This window comes from Aquarana catesbeiana, linkage group LG04, assembly GCF_042186555.1.
Source record: "Aquarana catesbeiana isolate 2022-GZ linkage group LG04, ASM4218655v1, whole genome shotgun sequence".
In the NCBI taxonomy this organism is placed as follows: domain Eukaryota; kingdom Metazoa; phylum Chordata; class Amphibia; order Anura; family Ranidae; genus Aquarana; species Aquarana catesbeiana.
In genome coordinates this window covers 255289622-255313635 of record NC_133327.1, presented here as the reverse complement: position 1 = coordinate 255313635, position 24014 = coordinate 255289622, and the positions used below count along the sequence as shown (strand labels likewise).

At 41.6% G+C, this 24014-nt stretch overlaps 1 protein-coding gene across 1 annotated transcript in view; it reads left to right on the top strand.

The window, feature by feature from the left end:
* Positions 1-8601, top strand: part of IL1RAP (interleukin 1 receptor accessory protein) — a 406084-nt gene extending 397483 nt beyond the window's left edge. Inside the window, exon 11 of the mRNA XM_073626394.1 lies at positions 7179-8601. Within this exon, the coding sequence (XP_073482495.1) occupies positions 7179-7906 (728 nt within the window). The 3' untranslated portion in view covers positions 7907-8601. The remainder of the gene's footprint in view (positions 1-7178) is intronic.
* Positions 8602-24014: the final 15413 nt, after the last annotated feature.

Here is a 24014-nt window from a genome sequence, read left to right as displayed (position 1 = left end):
TTAGTAGACAGCAATTAACTGATGTGTCCATGTATTCTTCCGCAATGCTTACAGTGCCTTGAAAAAGTATTCATACTCCTTGAAATTTTTCACATTTTGTCGTGTTACAACCAAAAACGTAAATGTATCTTATGTGACAGACCAACGCAAAGTGGCACATAATTGTGAAGTGGAAGGAAATGAATCAATTGTTTTCCAACGTTTGTACAAATAAATATCTGAAAAGTGTGGCATGCATTTGTATTCAGTCCCCGAGTCAATACTTTATAGAACCACCTTTCGCTGCAATTACAGCTGCAAGTCTTTTTTGGGTATGTCTTTACCGGCTTTGCACATCTAGAGAGTGAAATTTCCATCAATTTTCAAGTCTTGCCACAGATTCTCAATTGGATTCAGGTCTGGACTTTGACTGGGCTATTCTAACACATAATTATGCTTTGATCTAAACCATTTCATTGTAGCTCTGGCTGTATGTTTAGTGTTTGTTGTCCTGCTGGAAGGTGAACCTTTGACCCAGTCTCAAGTCTTTTGCAGACTCTAACAGGTTTTCTTCTACGATTGCCCTGTATTTGGCTCCATCCATCTTCCCATCAACTCTGACCATCTTCCCTGTGCTTGCTGAATAAAAGCATCCACACAACATGTTGCTGTCACCACCATGTTTCACGGTGGGGCTGGTGTGTTCAGAGTGGCATGCAGTGTTAGTTTTCCGCTACACATAGCATTTTGCTTTTAGGCCAAAAAGTTCAATTCTGGTCTCATTTGACCAGAGCACCTTCTTCCACATGTTTGCTGTGTCCCCCACATGGCTTCTCGCAAACTTCAAACGGGACTTCTTATGGCTTTCTTTTAAAAATGGCTTTCTTCTTGCCACTCTTCCATAAAGGCCAGACTTGTGGACGACTAATAGTTGTACTGTTGACAGATTCTCCCACCTGAGGTGTGGATCTCTGCAGCTCCTCCAGAGTTACCACGGGCCTCTTGACTGCTTCTCTGATTAATGCTCTCCTTGCCTGTTCTGTCAGTTTAAGTGGATGGCCAGGTTTGCAGTTGTGGCATACTCGTTCCATTTTCGGATGATAGATGGAATAGTGCTTTGTGAAATGTTCAAAGCTTGGGATATTTTTTTATAACCTAACCCTGCTTTAAACTTCTCCACAACTTTATCCCTGACCTGTCTGGTGTGTTCCTTGGCCTTCATGATGCTGTTTGTTCAGTAAGGTTCTCTAACAAACCTCTGAGGGCTTCACAGAACAGCTGTATTTAGGCTGGGTTCACACTGGTCTGACACGACAGCCGTCCTACTTTGGATCCGACTTTGCCCTGTGACATGAAGCCGGCATGCGTCCGACTTTCAATGAACGGGGATCTGACTTGGATCCCCGCCAATACCAGGCACTGTGTTTGGTATGAATCTTGAGGGGGAACTCCGCGCCAAATTTTAAATAAAAAACCGGCATGGGTTCCCCCCTCCAAGGGCATACCAGGCCCTTGGGTCTGGTATAGACCTTAAGGGGAACCCCCTACATCGAAAAAACGGCGTGGGGGTCCCCCCAAAATCCATACCAGACCCTTATCCGAGCACGCAGCCTGGCCGGTCAGGAATGGGGGTGGGGACGAGCAAGCGCCAGGCTGTGTGCTCGGATAAGGGTCTGGTATGGATTTGGGGGAACCCCCACGCCATTTTTTCGGCATAGGGGGTTGCCCTTAAGATCCATACCGACCCAAGGGCCTGGTATGCTCTTGGAGGGGGAACCCATGCCGTTTTTTTATTTAAAATGTGGTGCGGAGTTCGCCCTCAAGATCATCTGAGCACAAGTCGCATGCCGAAGTCAGATCATGCGAGATGGCGATCCAACTTTAATCCGACTTCAATGATAGTTAATGGGCTGAAGTAGGATCAAAGTCGGACCAAAGTAGTACAGGGAGCATTTCTAAAGTCAGAACGACTTGTGTCGGACCAGTTAGGACGGCTCCCATAGGGAAGCATTGAATTTCACAGGTAATGCGACATGAGCTCCCAATGTCGGAGCGTTTTTTTGGACCAGTGTGAACGCAGCCTTATACTGAGCTTAAATGACACACAGGTGGACTCTATTTACTAATTATGTGACTTCTGAAGGCAATTGGTTCCACTAGATTTTAGTTAGGCATAGCAGAATAAAGGGGGCTGAATACAAATGCACGCCACACTTTCCAGATATTTATTTGTAAAAAAATTTGGAAAACCATTTATCATTTTCACTTCACAACTATGTGCCACTTGTGTTGGTCTATCACATAAAATCCCAATAAAATACATTTACGTTTTTGGTTGTAACATGACAAATTGTGGAAGATTGCAAGGGTTATGAATCCTTTTTTTTAAAGGAGTTGTAAAGGCAGAAGATTTTTTTTTATCTTAATGCATTAGGATAAAAAAAAACTTCTGTGTGTAGCAGCCCCCACAGCACCTCCCCCCCTCTAATTCCCTACCTGAGCTCCTTCTCTCTCCAGCGATGTCCACGATCCCCTCAGCGATCCAGTATACTCCTCCTGATTGGCTGAGACAGAGCAGTGGCGCCATTGGCTCCCGTGGCTGTCAATCAAAGTCAGTCAGCCAATCAGGGGAGAGAGGGGCCAGGTCGGGGCTCTGTGTCTGAATGGATAAACGGAGCTCTGACTTGGCTTGGGTGCTCCCTGTAGCATGCTGCTGGCTGAGGGGCACTCAAAGGAGGGAGGGGCTAGGAGCAGCAAAGAGGGACCCGAGAAGAGGAGGATCCGGGCTGCTCTGTGCAAAACCAACTGCACAGAGGAGGTAAGTATAACATGTTTGTTATTTAAAAAAAAAAAACAAGCTTTTGCAATCACTTTAAGGCACTGTATGTAGCACTATTTGGATGCAGGAAGACACATTTTAAAGGAATATGGCTCTTCTGCTAACCAATGGCTACATTACAAATGTCCCAGTCCCACTTACTTAGTGATAAATGTCCTAGGCACATTTGTCTCGGGGAGAAGTGCTTGTGCTCAGGTTGGTTGGAATTATGGGAACCAGTCCCTGCTTTAGATTTTGAAGTTTTATTGTGCATGTGCATGAAGTGTAGGGAAGGGGAGTGAAGGGAGCACAGGATACCTGTATGTTTCTTCTCAAAACAGTCTCTGGTTTTCCTGCTTTTCTGTCTTTCTAGCTTTCTGGGTCCCATACTCATTGGGCTATATTGGTTGGACACTAAATATTTTGTTTGGCTCCTTTACATCTGAGATTCTAGTGGTATCTTAGTCTTGCAGTTCAAGGCATGAAAGTAATAGGTTCCTATATTACTCTCCTACTCAATAGTCTCCCACCACCTTTATGCTGCAAACTCCCACAGTCCCTGCAGCATATCCTAAGGCCCTAAAGCCTAGAGTAATGCCGCATACACACTTGCGTAATTTCCGACAGAAAGAGTCCGATGGTAGCTTTTCATCGTATATTCCGACCGTGTTTGCCCCATCGGACTTTTTCTGTCGAAAATTCAGATGGACTTAGATAATATGTTCTATATTTTTCCGACGGAACAAATTACTATCGGAAAAACCGCTCGTCTGTATGCTGTTCCGGGAGACGGAAGCTACTGGCTATTGAACTTCCGTTTTCTAGTCCCGTCGTACGTGTTGTACATCTTGTACGTCACCGTGTTCTGGGCGGTCGGAATTTGGTGTGACCGTGTGTATGCAAGACAGCTTTTAGCGGAATTCCGTCGGAGTTTATTCCGACTGCAAAACCGGTCATGTGTACAGGGCATTAGACTGGTGTCACAGCAACATCATCCCTGGGTGAAACCGGGAAGTTCCTCAGATATTTATTGTAGCCAACTCTTTAGAGCAGGTGACGGAGTTAATTCACTTTGTGCTTATAGAACACCACCAGGCACACACCTATACCGACTAAAGCTCACTAGCAGATCACAAAGGCACAAAAAGAGAATTTGTAAATTACTACACTTATAAACTGTAGATGAAAGAGCTAGCTTGAAATAAGCCATGTGAGTTATATAAACAAAGAGGCACAGATGAGAAAATCACACAACTTTACTGAAAATTAGAAATGTAATAACAATGAAACAAAAGTCTCTAAATAGCTTTATTACTTTTTTGGCATACCATTTCTATTGCTATAGAATTGTATCATGCCTGCTTACGTTTAAAAGTTCTTAGATACAGACATGTATTGGTCATTTGGTTATATTTTGGACCATGAAGTCCAAAAAGCACACAATAATTTAAGCAACATATATTTAGCATCAAAATGTAGTATGTGTATTTTCCTTGTTTTACCTATGTTTCATAAAACAGTTTGGATCACCCAGAATGCTCTATAAAAATAAGCAAGTGTTTTTTATGTAAGTCTAATCATAAAGAATCAATTTCAATTTCTGGTTAAGACAAATGTCAGGAGAATAGGTTGTCTTGTGTTCAGCTGAGTCTGTCACTCTAAATTTGAATCAAGATGGGAAATTAGAATACAATAAAGCAGAATTAACTCTGGGAAACGCAAAGCAAACCAGTCCCATTTGGCATACAATATTGAATATGCATATTTGCATCAATATTCAGTAAAAGAGAAACAATTAGGAGGAGAGAGGCAATGAACAAGATTAATGATGTCCCTGACTTCCATTTTAGTAGTGCTACACTGTAAAATTATATATTCCATAACGGCCCTCTATACCTTTAAACTCAATTAACTTCCTTATGTTCACCCAAAGGAAATCCTCTATCCATTCTTTATAGTTCATTAGCCATAGCAAAGTTTACAAGCATCTGCACAACACGTCATCATGTCAGCTTCTAAGTAGTGTATCTTGCAAAGCAATTTCCTTGTGCCTGACACACAAGGAACTGTCACTGATAAAAGTGCATAATATTTGCAAAGGGATTTTGCAGTATTTGTGAAAATTCCACAGGAATATTCATGAGAAGCAATATCCTATTCAGACAAATTAAAAAAAAAAAATCCAACATTACTGTGTGATGAGAATTTATTCAGAATTATTTTTCAGGAGCTGCTGTACTTTTATTTGTCTGTTTTCCTTGGGATACTCTGCCTTACATATGTAAATGTATTTCATTGTTTCAGGTGCTTTTCCACTGGATGTTTGGAGCTTTAATCTATAACCAACCACTTGCTTTAGCAGTATGTTGTTTTTTGGCGCAGGTAGTCCTTTGCACAGGACTACTAGGTCCAAAAGCAAGTGGGAAAAGTCTGTCACTAAGATAGAGATCTTCTTCCAGCTGGCTAGCTTGGTAAATCTTACGTCCTCTGCATTCCCATCTGCTTCAAGCTCTTGGTCACTTTAGTGACCATGAAATTATAGCAGAAGGATCTCCTAGACTTTGCTCATTTAATAAATAGCTGTGATAAGCATCTGACAAGCCACGGATTTCAGCCTTTCACTAAAATGTGACCCCCACCACCCAACAGTGTGCCCTGCCTGTGACCGATTCTCCCCATGTGTGGTATCAGACTATGCCTCTCCCCCATGCTCCCTGTGCCCCCCATCCCCAAGGCTCTCCCCCACCTTTACTGGCCTCTCCCCCTTCTCTCTAACCTCCTGTCAGTGGGTTGCACCTGGGTGAGTATCAGGTATCCCAAGTTGGTGAGTGTGGGACTGGCAAGGATGTCGCTCACATTTACAGACCCCCTGAATAAACATAGGAGTGCTCAGTAGAAGCGCTTAAGTGTTACTCCGTTAACAAAGGGATAGTAAACACAAATGGCAAAGGAGATTGAGGACTGCATCATCTGTCTATTTCTGTAGCTAAAAAGTGAACATCATGGTATCTGTTTAGACTCCTGATATTTCTCCAAAGCCTCTGGTGACAGTAATGTAAAAAAAAAAGAAATAAAACAACCCCTCACATTACACACTATGCCCATGCAGTTTCCCTCTAATGCCCCCACCATCCCAAATGCATGCTCATCTTTCCTTTTTTCCCTCTCTGCTCTATTTGGCCACAAGGAGAAATACCTGTTTTTTTAGATATGGGGAAAATACAACCCCCAATCTTCCCAGGATGCTATGCTGGGTGCTGAGCCACCAAACACCCAGCATTGATGCTATTAAATAGGGGCAGAGAGAGAGCTGTGAGCTCTAACATGACGCTTATACAGGGCTTCCTCTCTTGGCTTCTGCAGGCAAGTGGGGAAAGGAAATGGAAGTAAGAGCATTGTAGGGACCATTTTAGCAATCCTGTTGCTTTGTCCTTCATGGGGAAAGCACGGATACACTTTTACACTTAGCTTGACCCGTAACGCTTAACCCTTAACCTAATTTTTAATTAACATTTAACCTTAACTCTAAAACCGAATTTAACACACAACCCTCCAAATTCAAACCTAGAAAGCACTAAGTCCTTGTGCCTAGATATACCAGCTCCCAGACTTCAGCAACAAGATTAACTGCATGTCAATGTCTGTCATATCCTTTTATTTTTTTCCTGACAGGTTATGTTTAAACTGTATTTTTAAATTCAGAAAAAGTGTTACAAAAGGTCAAACAAGGCATATCTGAATCTATGATTTTCATTCATGCTTTTATTTGTTGTGAGATTTAGGGGCAATTTAACTTTAATTTTAAAATCGTTAGAATGTTTCCCATTATTTATTGCACTGCCCATGATAAGTGTACATATCTTAGTGTTGTGTAAACATAAAACATTTTCACAGAGAGGGAAATGGGGCAGGAACCCCTCAGGACTGAGACAATGCATATAAGGGGTGCTGGAAGTATTAAGCAACCATAAATTAGGCAAACTATAGTTTATTGTGGACCCATATTGCTATTGCTATGGCAGGGTGAGCTGAGGTACTAAATTGCTTCTGTGGTTAAATTTGAGGGTAAATTGCCCCACATTGCCTACAGTTACAGAGGTCAAGAACTTGTTTCAAAGATGACCTTTTGAGATTATATAAAAAATTAAATGTGCATAGCTCAGCCAAAGGTTTACAATAAGTCCTTATATACAGCATATATAAGTCATAACTTCTGGTAATGTTTTTGCTGTCTTTGCATTCATATTACCCATTTTCTAACCTAATAATTATTTCCTGCATGAAAATGCTATAGTTTTGTCTCACTTGTAACTTTCTTTTCTCCGTCTGATTCCTCTACCATTTCACTTTTCCCTGCCATGCTTTCCCTTGTATTCCATAGATACAGTAGAGGCAGTTTTTGAATTCATTCAAAGAAGTCGAAGAATGATTGTTGTCTTGAGCCCCGACTACTTAACAGATAAGAGTATTAGTATGTTGGAGTTCAAACTTGGCATTGTGTGTCAAAATGCTCTCTGCACTAATCTCATCATTGTGGAATATAAGCCACTCCATGGTACACATACCACCATTTCAAAACTCAAGGAGAGTATTCCCTGTGTTCGCTGGGAGGGTGAAAGTTCCAGACGCAGCAGCTCAAGATTCTGGAAGGCTTTAAGATTGGTATTACCCTTGCGCAGTCTAAATACAAGATCAAGCTGGAACGAAAGCTGTTCTTCTCAATCAGACATCAGTCTTGACCAGATTCAGAAGAAGAAGAGACGTTTAAAAGGAACCTCCCCTGTACAGTCTTCTAAAGCCAGTAACAAAGAAAACAAGGCATCTTTGGGCACAGTTAAAGTGAAAAATGGTCCTAAAGCTGGCAAGGCCTGTCAGTGTTGTGTGACATATTGTGAGAGTGACAATAAACTTAGAAATAAATGTAAGGCAGGTGCAAAACCCAAGTGGGAAACACACTTATGCAAACCTTTGACATATGGAAATAAAACACATTGGGTTCCAAATGGAACAGTCAGCCAGCAGACACCTGCACCAGCCCCTGTAGCATCGTTCAGTCTACAGCAGTATACGGATTTATCCAACAATAACAGTGACTTTTATGTCCTTTAATATTGAATGCAAGGGCCAGCCAAATTAATTGATCAAAAAGATAAATACGGGACTCTAAGCAAGTCTGAACAAAGCATCTGAATCCCTAAGAGGTTCATCCTTTAGTCCTCTCTGTTACAGAATTGGAACATAAGTGTGTGCTAAGAAGCGGAATGTATCACCAAATCTCCGCCTGGTTAAAAAATAACTTTTTTGAACTATAAAGTTAAATTCAAATATTGGATTTTAGGTAATAGAGCTTTTTGATGAGTTCTTGTGAGTTTATATTTGGATATTATAAAGAATTCAATTTGGATATCAATATCTGGAATTTAATTTATTGTTTTAAAGCTAAACAATACATTTTTTTGTGTCTGTGAACTGTGGACATGTTTTTTTTCCCTGCTGTCGCCAAGTATTGGTTCACTTAATCTCTTCTGCCATCGAGTTACTGAAGGGACTTCTGTCTTCCTCCACAAAAACCTGATCTAATGTAAGATATAATAACATGATAAATAAATCTGTGCACACTTGCCAACCCCTTAACAGGCATTTGTAAAGAAAATAAATCTACTACAGTGTCATCTTATCAACATAGATATAACAAATCTGTCAACAAAATGAGTAATTGTAACGGGCACTTTGGCTGACTGATTGCTTTGTGTGTACTATTTCATGATTACATATTTTTGCTAATACAGAATTTTCTTTCCATGGCAAGTTGAAAGTGTCTGGATTTTCAATTTGGTTAAAAAAAGGTATATTTTAATGGATTGAATATTAAGTAAGAGATATTGTTTAAGTTGAACATTTTTATATTTCATTGCCTAGGCATATGGGAACAAAGACAGGTGGTACCTTTGAGTAAAAGGTAGAGTCTATACAAAAAAATGGGCTTATTTAATTTAATTATTTAATTTTCATGAGAATACATGAAATTACATTCTTTAGTCTATAAACCAGAAATTTTAATCTTTATTCTGTAAGCTTTTGCTTTTTTTGTTCTTTCCACTATGTTAAATACCCACAAAGGAATTACCTACAGCTGTATTTTTTCTGTTTATATAAAGTTGCAGCTGGAAATATCTTATGTTGCAGTTCAAACATAACTGTTATAAGTAAATGATTGGTTTAGTAACCCAAAACTTCGTAAGTAACAGTGAGAGACAAGTCCTACATTTTCTAGACCCCTGTCTGGAAACCTGTTTAGGCCAGCCAGGTTCATATAGAGATTGTCAGTAAAAACATACAAATTCTGTAAAATTCACTAGCTCTTTGCAAAAATCCTTTGACATATTTAGGTTGGTCCAAAATCTACTAGCATAAATTAAAGCCATTGATAAATGTACACTATAAGTATGTCCTAATAACATTTGCTGTGACATAAAATGCAGTATTTTATTAACCAGCACGTCCACAATCTAAAAAATTAAGATGTTTCCAACACTGTTCATCCTTCTTTAAAAAGTTACATTTGGTTAGTCTGGTTGAAAAAAGACACCAGTCCATCCTGTTCAACCCACAGAGAAAAATTTAAAAAAGCACACACGAATCGAAAACCTTCATATGCACAATCCTATACACACAGTTTATCCAGAGGAAGGCAAAAAAAAACAATAAAGCATGATCCAATTTTCTCCAGTGGGGGAAAATATCCTTCCTGATCCCCCGAGAGGCAGTCGTATATTCCCTGGATAGACTTTACCTATAAATATTAGCATTACTTATGTTGACGAGTGGAATCCTATTTAAAACATTTAAAGCTGAACTCCAGTTCATGGAGGTGTGTGTTTGTTAAAAATCATTAAATGTACCTGTATTTTTAAAATCAGCTAGTGTAAGTATATGATTACTACTTGAAATCCACTTCTTGCAATCCTTTATATAGCAGAGTTTAGATTAGGAGAGGAAGAAACAGCTTGAGAAGTCAATCTGATGTATTATAGTTCTGATGTATGAACAGGGAACATGCTGATAGAAGGATCGGGCAGAGGGATGACTTTATCAGCCTTTTGCTTCTTTGTCCACATAAAGGCTGGGGGCAGGCACAAGACCTGGTTTTATGACCTAACTGCAGCAAAGAAAATTCATGTCTCCAAGCTGACTTTGCTTTGTGTTAGGCTGTGAAAACCTTAGGAATGAACAGAAACACAAACCCTTTGCAAGTTAAACCACTCTCATATATGTATTTCATTTGTGTATGTAGATGTTGTTCTGGAGTTCAGCTTTAAGACCCACTGACTAAATCTAAACACAAAATCTTATTTTACACAGGACAATACACACTTAAGTGGTACAAAAGCAATACTAAAAAATTACACATGATGCACTCTTTCACTAGATTTAACAAACCAGTCTTTTTCTGGGTCTTCCTGTGGCTTTTTTTACCTGTTGATCTTCTTGTTATTTTTCAACTTCCTTTTACAGACCAAGTTGTGCATCAAAAGTGGAAGTTATAGGGTTGAGGCAAACCATTTACCACTGACAGGGCTGCTTACAATTGTCAGCTTTTATTCATTTAGTTAAAACCCTTACCCCAAAAAGGGAAAAAAAGTTTTTGTCAGTGCTTAAAAGGTTTTAGCTGGAGTTAGGCATGTTCGTTTTTTATGTAAAGTCCAACTACATTTACCAGTCCGTCTAACACTACCCTCTCCAGGCAGTGCTGCTGTCCGTTGGTGTCATTGTTGCTCCTCCATAGATAGAGAAGTCACCCTAACACAAGAAATTATTACTGGCTGGATCATCAGGTATATAATGCCACTTTTTCCAAGAAATGGTAAGCTGTAATATACATACACAGTACTGCACAAAAGTTTCAGGGAGAGAAGAAATGCTGTAAAGTAAGAATGCTTTCCAAAATATATATTTTATTTTTATCAATTTACAAAATGCAAAGTAAATGAACAAAACTAAAAGCTAAATCGCATTAATATTTGGTGTGGCTACCCTTTGACTTAAAAAAAGCACCAATTCTTACACTTGCACAAAGTCAAGGAGTTTGTATGATTAACCAGTTATACCAAGGAAGTGCTAATGATCATTTCATATGTATGTTGAGCCCACGTTCACACTGAGGGCAGGTTTGAAATCGTGCGGGTTCAGCTGAACTTGTACGATTTCAAACCGGCATTTCAATCCGACTTTGGGAGCGATTTGACAGACATCTGTGCGGGTTCATGCACAGATGTCTATTGAAATCACCCCCGAAGTCACCAAAAGTAGTGCAGAAACTACCTTTGGGAATCGGTGCATGTCAAATTGCATGCCAAATCAGCCCAATGTAAACGTGGGCTTAAACACAGTCATTACACAGAAACAGCTGTGTTGGAGGCTTAAAACTGGGTGAGGAACAGCCAAACTATGCTATTAAGGTGAAGTTGTGGAAGACAGTTTCATGTCACAGGTCATACACCATGGCAAGACTGAGCACAGCAACAAGACACAAGGTAGTTATACTGCTTCAACAAGGTCTCTTCCTGGCAAAGATTTCAAAGAAGACTAGGGTTTCAAGAAGTGCTGCATAAGCTCTTTTAAAGAAGCTCAAAGAAACTTGCATGAAGGTAAAAAACCTTCTCTGTGCATCAGCCCCCTTTTATACTTACCTGAGCCTCATCATGATCCAGCGATGTGCACAAAGGCCTCGGCTTTATGGGGACTCTCCTCATTGGCAGAGATAGCCGGTGAGCCAATTAGGAGAGAGAGGGGGCAGGGCCAAACTGCGGCTCTGTGTGTGAATAGATAGCAGCAGCTCAGGAGCAAGCCTACTTGGGTGCCCCCATTGCAAGCTGCTTGCTGTGAGGGAACTCGGCAGAAGGGAGGGGCCAGGAGTGCTGGCAGGGGGCCCAAAAAGAAAAGGAATCGGAGCTGCTATGTGAGCAACCACTGCACATAGCAGGTAAGTATAACATTTTTGTTTTTTTAACCATTTCAATATAGGGCATTTTCACCCCCTTCCTGCCCAGGCCAATTTTTAGCTTTCAGCGTTGTAGCATTTTGAATGACAATTGCGCTGTCATGCAACACTGTACCCAAACAACATTTCTTTTTCGTGCATCATGGGACACAGAGCCTAAGTAATAACTTAATGGGTTATGGGCCACCTTCAGGTGATTGGACATATACCCAATACAGGAAGTTCACTCCCCTATATAACTCCTCCTTCCAGGAGTACCTCAGTTGGCCGAACTACCAAAGGCATTATGTTTTGCTATAGACCCTATGAAAGATTCTATTCACCAGGCGTCCTGCCTTGCTCTTGTGCTAGTACACATGTGTAGGACCCTTTGGTTAAAAAATTGGTCAGCCGAAGCACCTTGCAAAAAGCTTCTGACTAATTTCTCTTTTCATGGGGAGCGACTATTTGGCGATGATTTGGATAAATACATCCAAACGATTTCTAGTGGGAAGAGTACTCTTTTGCCGGTCAAAAGAAAGTATAAACGTCCTTCATTTAAACTGATTTTTTTCTCCTGCACCAGGGGCATCGCCTCTAGGCAGTGGCGATGGCCTCTGCCGCCAGACTCTAGAGGAAAACCTCAGGGTCAGGCCCAGGCTCAAAAGAAGACCTGGGGCCGGAAATCTGCAAAGCAGAATACTAAAGCTTCATCATGAAGAGGCGCCCCCCCCTCGCCAGAGTGGGGGGAAGGCTTCTGCAATTCTCAGAAGTCTGGCAAAAGGAGATTAAGGACAGGTGGGTCATCTCCACGGTGTCTCTAGGATACTAACTAGAATTTCGGGAGTTTCCACCATCTCGTTTTCTGAGATCAAACGTTCCCAAAGATCCAGGGAAAAAGCAATCTCTGTTTCATGCATTAGACCGATTACTGGCTCAGGGGGTGATCATACAGATCCCCACAGAAGAGCAAGGTTTGGGGTTTTATTCAAACCTTTTTACGGTACCAAAGCCAAATGGAGATATCAGACCCATTCTAGATCTAAGGAATCTAAATCAGTTCCTGAAGATCTGCTCCTTTCACATGGAGTCAATCAGGTCAGTAGTTTCCATCCTACAAGGAAGAGAGCTTCTGGCGTCGATCGACATCAGGGATGCATATCTGCATAAAGAAAAAAGTTCAGTGTGCTACTCAAATTAAAACCAAATAGTAATGTGAATATAAAGAAATGAAAAAATTATAGTTCATATGGAAAATGATGGTATCATAAATCGGAGGTGTGATTCCTCTTTAAGTCTTCAGTAAATCTTCTATGGATCTACTAAGACAGTGCAGAAATAGGAAAAGGGGGCTGCTTACCAGATTTGATGGATCCCCACCACAGAGATCATGCGAGCCTGAACAAACTCCTCTCGGGGTCAGGAACAGCTGGTCTTTGAGTAGAGACAGACTTCCCTCCACGCCAGGTAGTTGAAATTTCAGAGGCGGCAATCAGGAACACTTTCCTCCATTAGTTGCTCCAGCAAGACCACTCGTAGCAGGAAATAGTATATTTTAAAAGAAAAAGAGGCATTTCATTGTGCAGTAGTTTTAAAATGCTTTAATCCATGAATGGACAACTGACATCAAAGCATTGGCAGGGTAAAACACCGTTGCAATCTCCCTATTGCATGTCCCTATATTTCCCACTCACCAAAGATTTCTGCGATTCGAAGTAGAACAGCAGCCCTTTCAGTTTGTAGCCTTGCCCTTCGGGCTAGCTACAGCACCCCGGGTGTTCAAAAAGTACTGGCCCAACCTCTAGCCAGGTTAAGGGCACAGGGCATAACAGTCTTGGCGTACCTAGACGATCTATTGCTAATAGATCAGTCAGTGGCTCGCTTGGAGCAAAGTGTACACACCACAACCAGTTATCTGAAAAGTCTGGGTTGGATTCTCAACCTAGAGAAGTCTTCCTTAAAACCGCTAAGAAAGCTGGAGTATTTGGACCTGATCATAGACACAGTCCAGAAAAAGGTGTTCTTGCCTCCGGCAAAAATCAACTCCATATGAGAGCTTGTCCGTATGGTCAGGTCGAAAGGAAATCCCTCAATTTGCCTTTGAATGAGGTTGTTGGGAAAGATGGTGGCTTCATTCAAATCAGTCCCCTATGCCCAGTTCCATTCGAGACTGTTGCAAAACAGTATCCTGTCTGCTTAGAACAAAATGATCCAAGCTTTGGACTTGCCAATGCGGCCTTCCCCAAGGGTGTCCCAAAGCCTCAGTTGGTGGTTACTAACCCAGAATCTGCTGGAAGGAAAATCCTTCAGACCAATTATCTGGAAAGTAGTAAAGACAGATACCAGCCTTTCAGGCTGGGGAGCAGTATTAGAGAAGACGACTGTCCAGGGACAGTGGTCAAGAACCGAAAGAGCCTTGCCCATCAACATCCTAGAGATTTGGGCAGTGTGTCTGGCTCTGAAAGCCTGGACTTCCAGGTTAAGGGAGTCCTGTCAGGATCCAATCCGACAGTGCCACGGCTGTGGCCTATATCAATCACCAAGGGGGCACCAAGAGTCTCTCAGCACAGAGAGAGGTGAACTATATTCTAACTTGGGCAGAAAGGAATGTTCTGTGCCTATCGGCAGTCTTCGTTCCAGGGGTAGAGAATTGGCAGGAGGACTATTTAAGTCGCCAGCAGTTATTCCCGGAGGAATGGTCTTTTCACCCCGTCATTTTTTGGGATGTTTGCCAAAGATGGGGGACTCCGGACGTGGATCTTCTAGCGTCCAGATTCAACACGAAGTTAGGCAACTTCGTGTCCAATACAAGGGATCCACTCGCATGCGGAACAGATGCGTTGGTGACCCCGTGGGATCAGTTTTCACTGATCTATGCATTCCCCCCTATTCAGTTGCTACCACAACTTCTTTGCAGGATCAAGCTGGAAAGAAAGCCGGTAATTCTGGTAGCACAAGCATGGCCCAGAAGGTCATGGTATGCAGAAATCATAAAGATGGCAGTGGAGGATCCATGGTCCCTTCCACTAAGGCCAGACATGCTCTCACAGGGGCCGATATTCCATCCTACTTTACAAACGCTAAATTTAACAGCCTGGCTATTGAAACCCACATTCTGAAGAAACGTGGGTTTTCCAGGTCAGTTATCTCTATTTTGATTAATGCAAGGAAGCCAGCTTCCAGAGCTATCTATTATAGAGTCTGGAAGGCTTATGTTACCTGGTGTGAATCCAAGGATTGGCACCCTCGGAGATATATCATAGGCAGAATTCTTACCTTTCTACAATTAAGTGTAGAGATGAAATTGGCCTTGAGTACTATTAAGGGCCAAGTCTCAGCCTTATCGATCTTATTTCAAAGACCACTTGCTAAGCATTCTTTAGTCCGGGGTTTCATGCAAGGGGTGATGCGGATTACGCCGTCCAGTTAAATCATCTTTGAGCCCTTGGGACTTGAACTTAGTTTTGTCAGTGTTACAAAAACAGCCTTTTGAACTGATACAGCATATTCCGTTAGTCCTTCTGACAAGGAAGCTGGTATTCTTGGTTGCTATATCCTCAGCAAGGAGGGTTTCGGAATTGCTCTTTCTTGTAAAGAGCCATATTTGATTATTCATGAGGACAGAGAGGTGTTATGCCCTCGTCCAGATTTTTTGCCAAGGGTGGTTTCAGGCTTTCACCTGAACCAAGATATTGTCCTGCCATCGTTTTTTCCAAAACCATGTTCCAGGGAAGAAAAGTCAATACATTGTCTTGATGTGGTGAGAGCAGTGAAAATCTATTTAAAGACAGCTGCTCAGATTCATAAGACTGATGTCTTATTTATTCTGCCAGAGGGTCCTAAGAAGGGACAGGCAGCGTCAAAATCCACTGTTGCTAAGTGGATTCGGCAAGTTATAATTCAAACTTATGATTTAAGGGGTAAGATTCCCCCTTTTCAAGTTAAGGCGCACTCTACCAGGTCGGTTAATGCTTTTTGGGCAGTGCGTTACCATGCCTCCTTGGCTCAGATCTGCAAGGCCACAACTTGGTATTCAGTACATACATTTACATAATTTTATCAGGTGGATCTAAGTAAGTATGAGGATATCGCCTTCAGGCGCAATGTGCTGTAGGCAGCAGTATAAGTCCTCAGGTCTGGGAGTGCCCTACAGGTTGTCTCTCCCTCCCCTCAAATAGCATTGCTATGTGACGTCTCATTAAGTTATTACTTAGGCTCTGTGTCCCATGATGTACGATAAAGAAAATAGGATTTTTATAACAGTTTACCTGTAAAATCCTTTTCTTGGAGTACATCATGGGACACAGAGGTCCCTCCCCTCTTTTATGGGGTTTAAGTATATTGCTTTGCTTCGAAAACTGAGGTACTCCTGGAAGGAGGAGGGGTTTTATAGGGGAGTGAACTTCCTGTATTGAGTATACCAGTGTCCAATCACCTGAAGGTGGCCCATAACCCATTAAGTTATTACTTAGGCTCTGCATCCCATGATGTACTCCAAGAAAAGGATTTTACAGGTAAGCTGTTATAAAAATCCTGTTTTTTATCATTTTTTCCCCACAAATATAGCTTTCTCTTGGTGGTATTTGATCACCACTGGGTTTTTTATTTTTTGCTAAACAATTAAAAAAAGACCAAAAATTAAAAAAAAAAAAAAAGTTCTTTGTTTCTGTTATAAAATTTTGTAAATAAGTATGTTTTCTCCTTCACTAACGAGCACTGATGAGGCTGCATTGAATGGGCACTGATTAGGTGGCACTGATGATGAAGCACTAATATGCAGCACTGATAGGAGGCACTGATGGGCACTCATAGGTGGCACTGATAGGCAGCACTGATGAGCCACTGACAGGCATTATTTGATGGGCACTGATTAGCATCACTAATAGGCACTGAATGTCATCCTTGATGGGCATGGGGTGGGCTCTAGTGGGCATCCTTGATGGGTCTGCACTAATAATCAATGCACTGATTATCAGCGCAGACCCCCCTGTCAGGAGAGCCGCCGATCGGCTCTCCGCTACTCGTGCCTTGTCAGCTCGAATAGAGGAAAAGCTGATAAATGGCACTACCTGGTTACAATGTGACCAGCTGTGATTGGACACAGCTGATCACATGGTAAAGAGCCTATGTCATATGCGTTTTACCAAGATCTGAGATGCAGTGTGTCACTGACACACTGCACCACCGATCACCGCTCTGAGCGCCCTCGCGAGCGGCTTATCATGCTGGACATCATATGACCCCAGTCAGGATAACACAACCTTTAAAAGGTAGTGCAGCACTAAAATGGAAAATAATAAAATATGTGAATCTGTAAAAGTTCATATGCGCAGGCAAGTTCCCAATGGGTGTTCACTCGTGAAGCAAAATATTCATGCAGGTGACAACATGTAGAACCTCCACCACTGATGACACTAGCTGCTCCCCTCTTTGCATGGACCCCTGTAATAACAGTCAGATCAAATGCGCTTTCCCATGTAGGGTCAATGAAAGATTTTCCCTTCAGTCAAGATCACAGACAACACTGAAGCGCTCCACTTGTCTTGATTTCCTCATGGGGGTCACCAGAACTCCACACAGATAGATACATGGAATAAAGGACCATATATAGTGCTCTCTGCGTCCAACTTAATTTAAAAGAGTATCACTTACAAGCAAGGCACTATACCCTAGGCACCTAGGAACCTTGGCACCCCAGATGTTTTGAAACTACATTTCCCATGATGCTCAACTACACTGCAGAGTGCATAAGCATCATGGGAAATGTAGTTCCAAAACATCTGGGGTGCCAAGGTTTCGCCATCACTGCCCTAGTGCCTGGTATGCGAGCATTCTGTGTACTAAACACAATGGTGGCCGCGGGTGACGTCACATGATCCTTACATTCCGTACGTGTTGCATCCTGTGGGCGGGACTTTGTCAGCTGATACAGGATCGCATCATACCACCCGCCTATTTCTATTGTCGGCCAGTACGCCAATTAAAGAGTGCCCCGGAAGTGACATGGAGACATTATGTAAACATTCCTTGGATGTAAAACATCCTCTTCTGGTGTATTTCAAAGGACTCCTCCCTTGTTAATATGTAACCAAAGATACGCCTTCCTCGTGTACACTTGGCTACGGCGACTCCACACTTACCCAGCAACTCCAGGAAGTGTATCACCGCGCTTAGTAACTGTTTATTGTGTGTTAGCCCACCTTTACATTTGCACCAATCGCACACAATACACCCGGAGAAACTTGGAAAACTCAAAGTATACTGTGCAAATACGGTGCAACTTGAGCAATACACCATGTTGATTCATAGATACATCTAATGGGAAATAGAGAAAAATAACCCAATTAACCTCATATGAGATACAATTTGAATAATCTACCATCCGCGGCCGTCACTGCGCTCGCACACAAAAACGCTAAATATACACATTGAATACATAATATAATCCTTAATGGGGTATTGTATATTCGTTGCCTGGGCTGTGAATGCTTTACGTTTTTTCCCATTTTGCCGTGCATCGGCAACACGCATGAAACCCTGATAGGAGGGAAAACAACTTATTGTCCAACTGCTTAGGTGGATCCACAACACCCGGTGCCAAATGATCACGTAATGTTGGAGCCTTTCTGTATAAACTGTGGACAAATAGTAGTAGTAGCACAGGGCCCAATACCCTGCCTTGTTTTAAAATAAACCAATTTTTTTAAATATTTTCAAACTTTTTATGCTGAATGTTATAATCTAATACTAATTTAAAATTATAAGTATCTTCTTTCTGTTCTCTAGGATAACACAACCACCCTGTGGCCGTCATTTTGCATACGGCGGACGGGAAGTGGTTAAATTGCCTTTAATATCACTTAAATGCAGTAGATAAAAGATGCACCATGATTACTTCTCTTCAACATCGGGAGATGTCCAGCAATGTCATCAACATGGTGGGGATTCTTTGCAAGTTTGGGGGTGCATTTTTGCAAAAAGGGTTGGAGATTTGGTCAGGATCAATGGTGTCCTCAATGCTGACAAATACAGGCAGATACGTATGCATCACTCCATACCATCATTTGGCTGCAAAATTATTCTGCAGTAGGACAACGACCCCCAAACATACGAAAATATCATTAAAGTGGTTGTAAAGCTTTAATTTTTTTTCATTAAAATAATAAACATGCTATACTTACCTGCTCTGTGTAATGGTTTTGCACAGAGTGGCCTGGATCCTCCTCTTCTCAGGTTCCACGCTGGCATTCCTAGCTCCTCCCTCCTGTTGAGTGCCCCCACAGCAAGCAGCTTGCTATGGGGCACGTGAGCCGAACCGCTGCTCTGTGTGTCCATTCACACATGGAGCCACGGTTTGGCCCCGCCCCCTCCGTCTCCTGATTGGCTCACTGGCTGTGATTGACTGCAGTGGGAGCCAATGGCTTCTTCTGCTACCAATAGCCAGTCAGGAGTGCTAGTCCCCAGAAGAATGCATGAAGGTAAAAAACATTGTGCCTTTACAACCACTTTAAGAACTATCTTCAGTGTAAAGAAGAATAAGGAGCACCAATTGTGATTAGGAAAACCAGAACATCAAAGAAGACATCTGCTGTTGTACAGAACTATACTATAACTGTACAATTGTGGGTGCAAGAGGTGAATATTAGAAGCGTCACACAATTCTACATTGCAAGCTGTAAGGCCAACTCTCATAGCAGCAAGTCTATTTTGCTGGATCCCAACATTAGGCCTGCAAGTAAGTGAAATCTACTGAGTGCCATCAGTTTCCAGCGAAACATACTTAAAGTGGTTGTAAAGGCAGAAGTTTTTTTTTATCTTAATGTATTCTATGCATTAAGATAAAAATCCTTTTGTGTGCAGCTCCCCCCTCAGCCCCCTAATACGTACCTGAGCCCCCTTTCGATCCAGTGATGTCCACAAGTGCCTCAGGCGACTGGAACCCTCCCTCCTGAATGGCTGAGACACAGCAGCAGCGCCATTGGCTCCTGCTGCTGTCAATCAAAGGCAGTTAGTCAATGAGGAGAGAGGGGGAGTGGGGCCACTGAATGGATACACGGAACTGTGGTTTAGGTCGGGTGTTCCCATAGCAAGCTGCTTGCTGTGGGGGCACAAACAGGATTAAGGGGCCAGGAGCCGAGAAGAGGATCCGGGCTGCTCTGTGCAAATCCACTGCAACAGACCAGGTAAGTATAACATGTTTGTTATTTAAAAAAAAAAAAAAAAACACGAGACTTTAGCATCACTTTAATCATTGTTGCACTCGGAGCAAGTGAACTAAAGTTATTACTACATTGTCATATATGTTTTCTACTAGCGTCTCGTGTCTCACATTCCATGACAACATTTATCACCTCTGATCAGTCTATCAGCAGTATATTCTTGTTTTCCAACAACAAAATGATTATATTTTGTTTAAAATTTATCAGCTGTATTTGCAGCAGCAATTTAAATTTACCACTCATCCATTGCAATAATGTAAAAAGCAGTACAACATAATACTGTGCACATACCTTAATAAGTACATCAATTTAAATAAATGTTAACTTCAGTGAGCAGGTGGAGATGATATTGCTCTTGCCTGTATAATGTTAAATTGGTTATAAAGCCAAAAAATAGTGTGAAATCCAATTATGCTCCATGAAAGCCTTTTGACAATGTTTTCTGAAGTAAAAGGATGGATTTGGCAATTTCAGCCATTAAAAGATTTCACTTTTTTAATGTAACAGTGAGTGGAACATACTTGAAGCAAAATATATAAATATCATTAAATTAAGTGCAGTTCTAAACTTATGGGCTATGTTTTGCCATGTTTTATTTACTCTTTATTGCCAAAATCTTTAATACTTAAATAAAATAATCATTTAAATTAAGATGCAAACATCTTGTATCATATTCATGACAAATACAAATGTAGAAAACTAAAGCATACGTTCAGAAAAAAACATTTCATCTCTAGTTTCTAGGGTTAGAACTTGTCAGGGTTTACTTCCTCTTTAAGAGTCTGGCATAAATATTGCATTAGTCTAAGGCCTTGTTCACATGGGCAACAATAAAAACAGGCGGTTGAGTAGCACTTCTACTGCCCCCCCAACCACCCAGCTAAAGGAAACATACAACCAATCAAGGCCATGGCATGGTTGTGATGCCTTGATTTACAGCTTGGGCAAACATTAAACCTCCTGCCATGTTCAGTTCAGTACCACTGGCAAATCAAGTGAATGAGGCTGCACCATAAACACCCTGCAAAACAAGTGGAAATCCAACAAAAACGTTTGTTGCTTTGGTTAGAGAGAGGAAGACTTAAAGCGGGGTTCCACCCGAATTTTGAACAGTATCTGTATGTATTCTCTTCCTTGCCTAGATGCTGACATGCCGTTTAAAAAAATTTAAATCGCCGTAATTACCTTTTATTTTTCTATTCTTCTTTGCATTTCCTGGTTCTCCTCCCGTGGGAGTAGGCGTGTTTCTAGCCTCTCCCAGACTCCTGGGAGCTAGTCTCAGGCTTCCCAGGATGCCACTGAGCATGTGCGGGAACGAGCGGTGAATGCTGGGAGCACAGCATTCCCCGCATCCAGGAAATAAATGCTTGTGGGCTTCAAATGCCCGCAATGAAGATGGAAACCGCCTGCAGTGAATAATATAAGTTATTCTTTCCGACGAAATCTGACACAGGCGGACATATTACACACAATATGTGAGTGTGTAATGCTGAGAAGAAAAGTTTGTGAATGAACTAAAAAAAAAAAAAAATGATAGATAGGTGGACCCCCGCTTTAAGCAGGGTACACATTTAATTTTTTTTTGTTCAACCAGCGGATTGAATGAAAAAACTCACAGATCCCACATCAACACAACAATGTTTAATGCAGGGATCTATCCCATTGAGCTATTGTATTCTGACTGGGGGGGGCTCCACTCCAGCCAGAATACACTGCTCAATGCTTGCATCCATTGGTTGCAAGCACTGATCGAACGCTTGCAACCAATGGATGATTTTTATTGCCATATTTGTCACTCAGAATAGTCAGCCTTACTTTCTGTTATGGTAATGATTTGCACCTGGTTATAAAGTTTTGCCACCAAAAATAAGAAAAAAACTAAAATGCAGTGTATACCGGTAGTTTTTGCCTCTGGTTGGCTGAGTCTCTTTTGCAAATTTCAAATTAGACTCACAAACACAAATTCACTCATCCCTTTTTACAACTTTCAAAAATGGTATCTCCAAGATTTTAGGGTCATTTCATCTGATTTCATATTGTGTCTCTGTAGCAAGAAGTAAGCACAGACAAAAATAGAAAATCTGATGGGTTTTTCTTCCTTTCTTCTTTCCTGCAAAGTAAAGGTATAATGTGCTAGTATGCAAAGGAAGCCTGCGCCATCCCCACTGCAGGACTCCGGCTGTGTGACTTGCCGGAGCTGCATGACGTTAATCCCGCGCATGTGCGCGGGAGCCACCGGACACGGCACCTGCTCCTGAAGAAGTGGCACGAGCGGGCGTTCCTTCAGAGAGCATGTGCCAATGACAAGTCTTTTGCAGACTCAAACAGGTTTTCTTCTAAGATTGCCCTGTATTTGGCTCCATATATCTTCCCATAAACTCTGACCAGCTTCCCTGTTACTGCTGAAGAAAAGCATCCCCACAGCATGATGCTGCCACCACCATGTTTCACGGTGCGAATGCTGTGTTCTTGGTGATGTGCAGTGTTAGTTTTCCACCACACATAGTGTTTTGCTTTTATGCCAAAAAAGTTAAATTTTTGTCTCATCTGACCAAAGCACCTTCTTCCACATGTTTGCTGTGTCCCCCACATGGATTCTTGAAAACCACAAACAAGACTTCCTATGGCTTTCTTTCAACAATGGCTTTTTCTTTGCCACTCTTCCATAAAGGCCAGATTTTTGGAGTGCACGACTAATAGTTGTCCTGTAGACAGATTCTCCCACCTGAGCTGTGGATCTCTGCAGCGCCTCCAGAGTTACCATGGGCCTCTTGACTGCTTCTCTGATTAATGCTCTCCTTGCCTGGCCTGTCAGTTTAGGTGGACGGCCATGTCTTGGTAGGTGTGCAGTAGTGCCATACCCATTCCGGATGATGGATTAAACAGTGCTACGTGAGATGTTTAAAGCCTGGGATATTTTTTTATAACCTAACGCTGCTTTAAACTTCTCCATAACTTTATTCCTGACCTGTCTAATGTGTTCCTTGGCCTTCATGATGCTGTTTGTTCACTTAGGTTCTCTAACAAACCTCTGAGGGCTTCACAGAACAGCTGTATTTATATTGAGATTAAATTACACACAGGTGGACTCTATTTACTAATTAGGTGACTTCTGAAGGCAATTGGTTCCACTAGATTTTAGTTAGGGGTATAAGAGTAAAGGGGACTGAATACAAATGCATGCCATATTTATTTTTATTTTTTTATAACCATTTATCATTTTCCTTCCACTTCACACTTATGTGCCACTTTGTGTTGGTCTATCACAGTGGTCATCAGCTCCTGTCCTCAGGGCCCACTAACAGGCCAGGTTTGCAAGATAACTGAAATCCATCACAGGTGATATCATGTGCTGCTCAGTGATTGCAGTATTCTAGTCTGCATCTCCCCAAGGTAATACTTAAAACCTGGCGTGTTAGTGGGCCCTGCGGACAGGGTTGATGGCCACTGGTCTATCACATAAAATCCCAATAAAATACATTTACGTTTTTGGTTGTAACATGACAAAATGTGGAAAATTTCAAGGGGTATGAACACTTTTTCAAAGCACTGTATTTATAGGTACAAATTACACAGGGAGGTTTACAACATCATTAGGATTACATATTGCAACTGTTCATACTTCAAAATATGCAAGCCTTTTATTTGTTCTTTTACCTCTAGATAATTCTATTTGGTTTAGGGTAGTAAACAGTTTATTATGATGATATTTAAGAGTAGAGCTGCTTGGTGAGAATTTAGAGATGTTGGTTATACAATCTGTGTAAGACCTGACAGTGTATAGTTAACATAATTCTTTATCTAGCATAGCTTTTCTGTGGAATAGTACACGTCTGCTATGTAGTTTAGAATTTCTCATATGAATTAACTTTATGTTGACCATATAGCACAGCTGTTCACAAGGACAGTGAAAATATACTATGGATTTATATAAATTCCTGGAAGGAACATGATTGGGGTATTGCCCACATTATTTGCTGTATGCCATCACCCAATACCCAATTACCACCTTACCAAA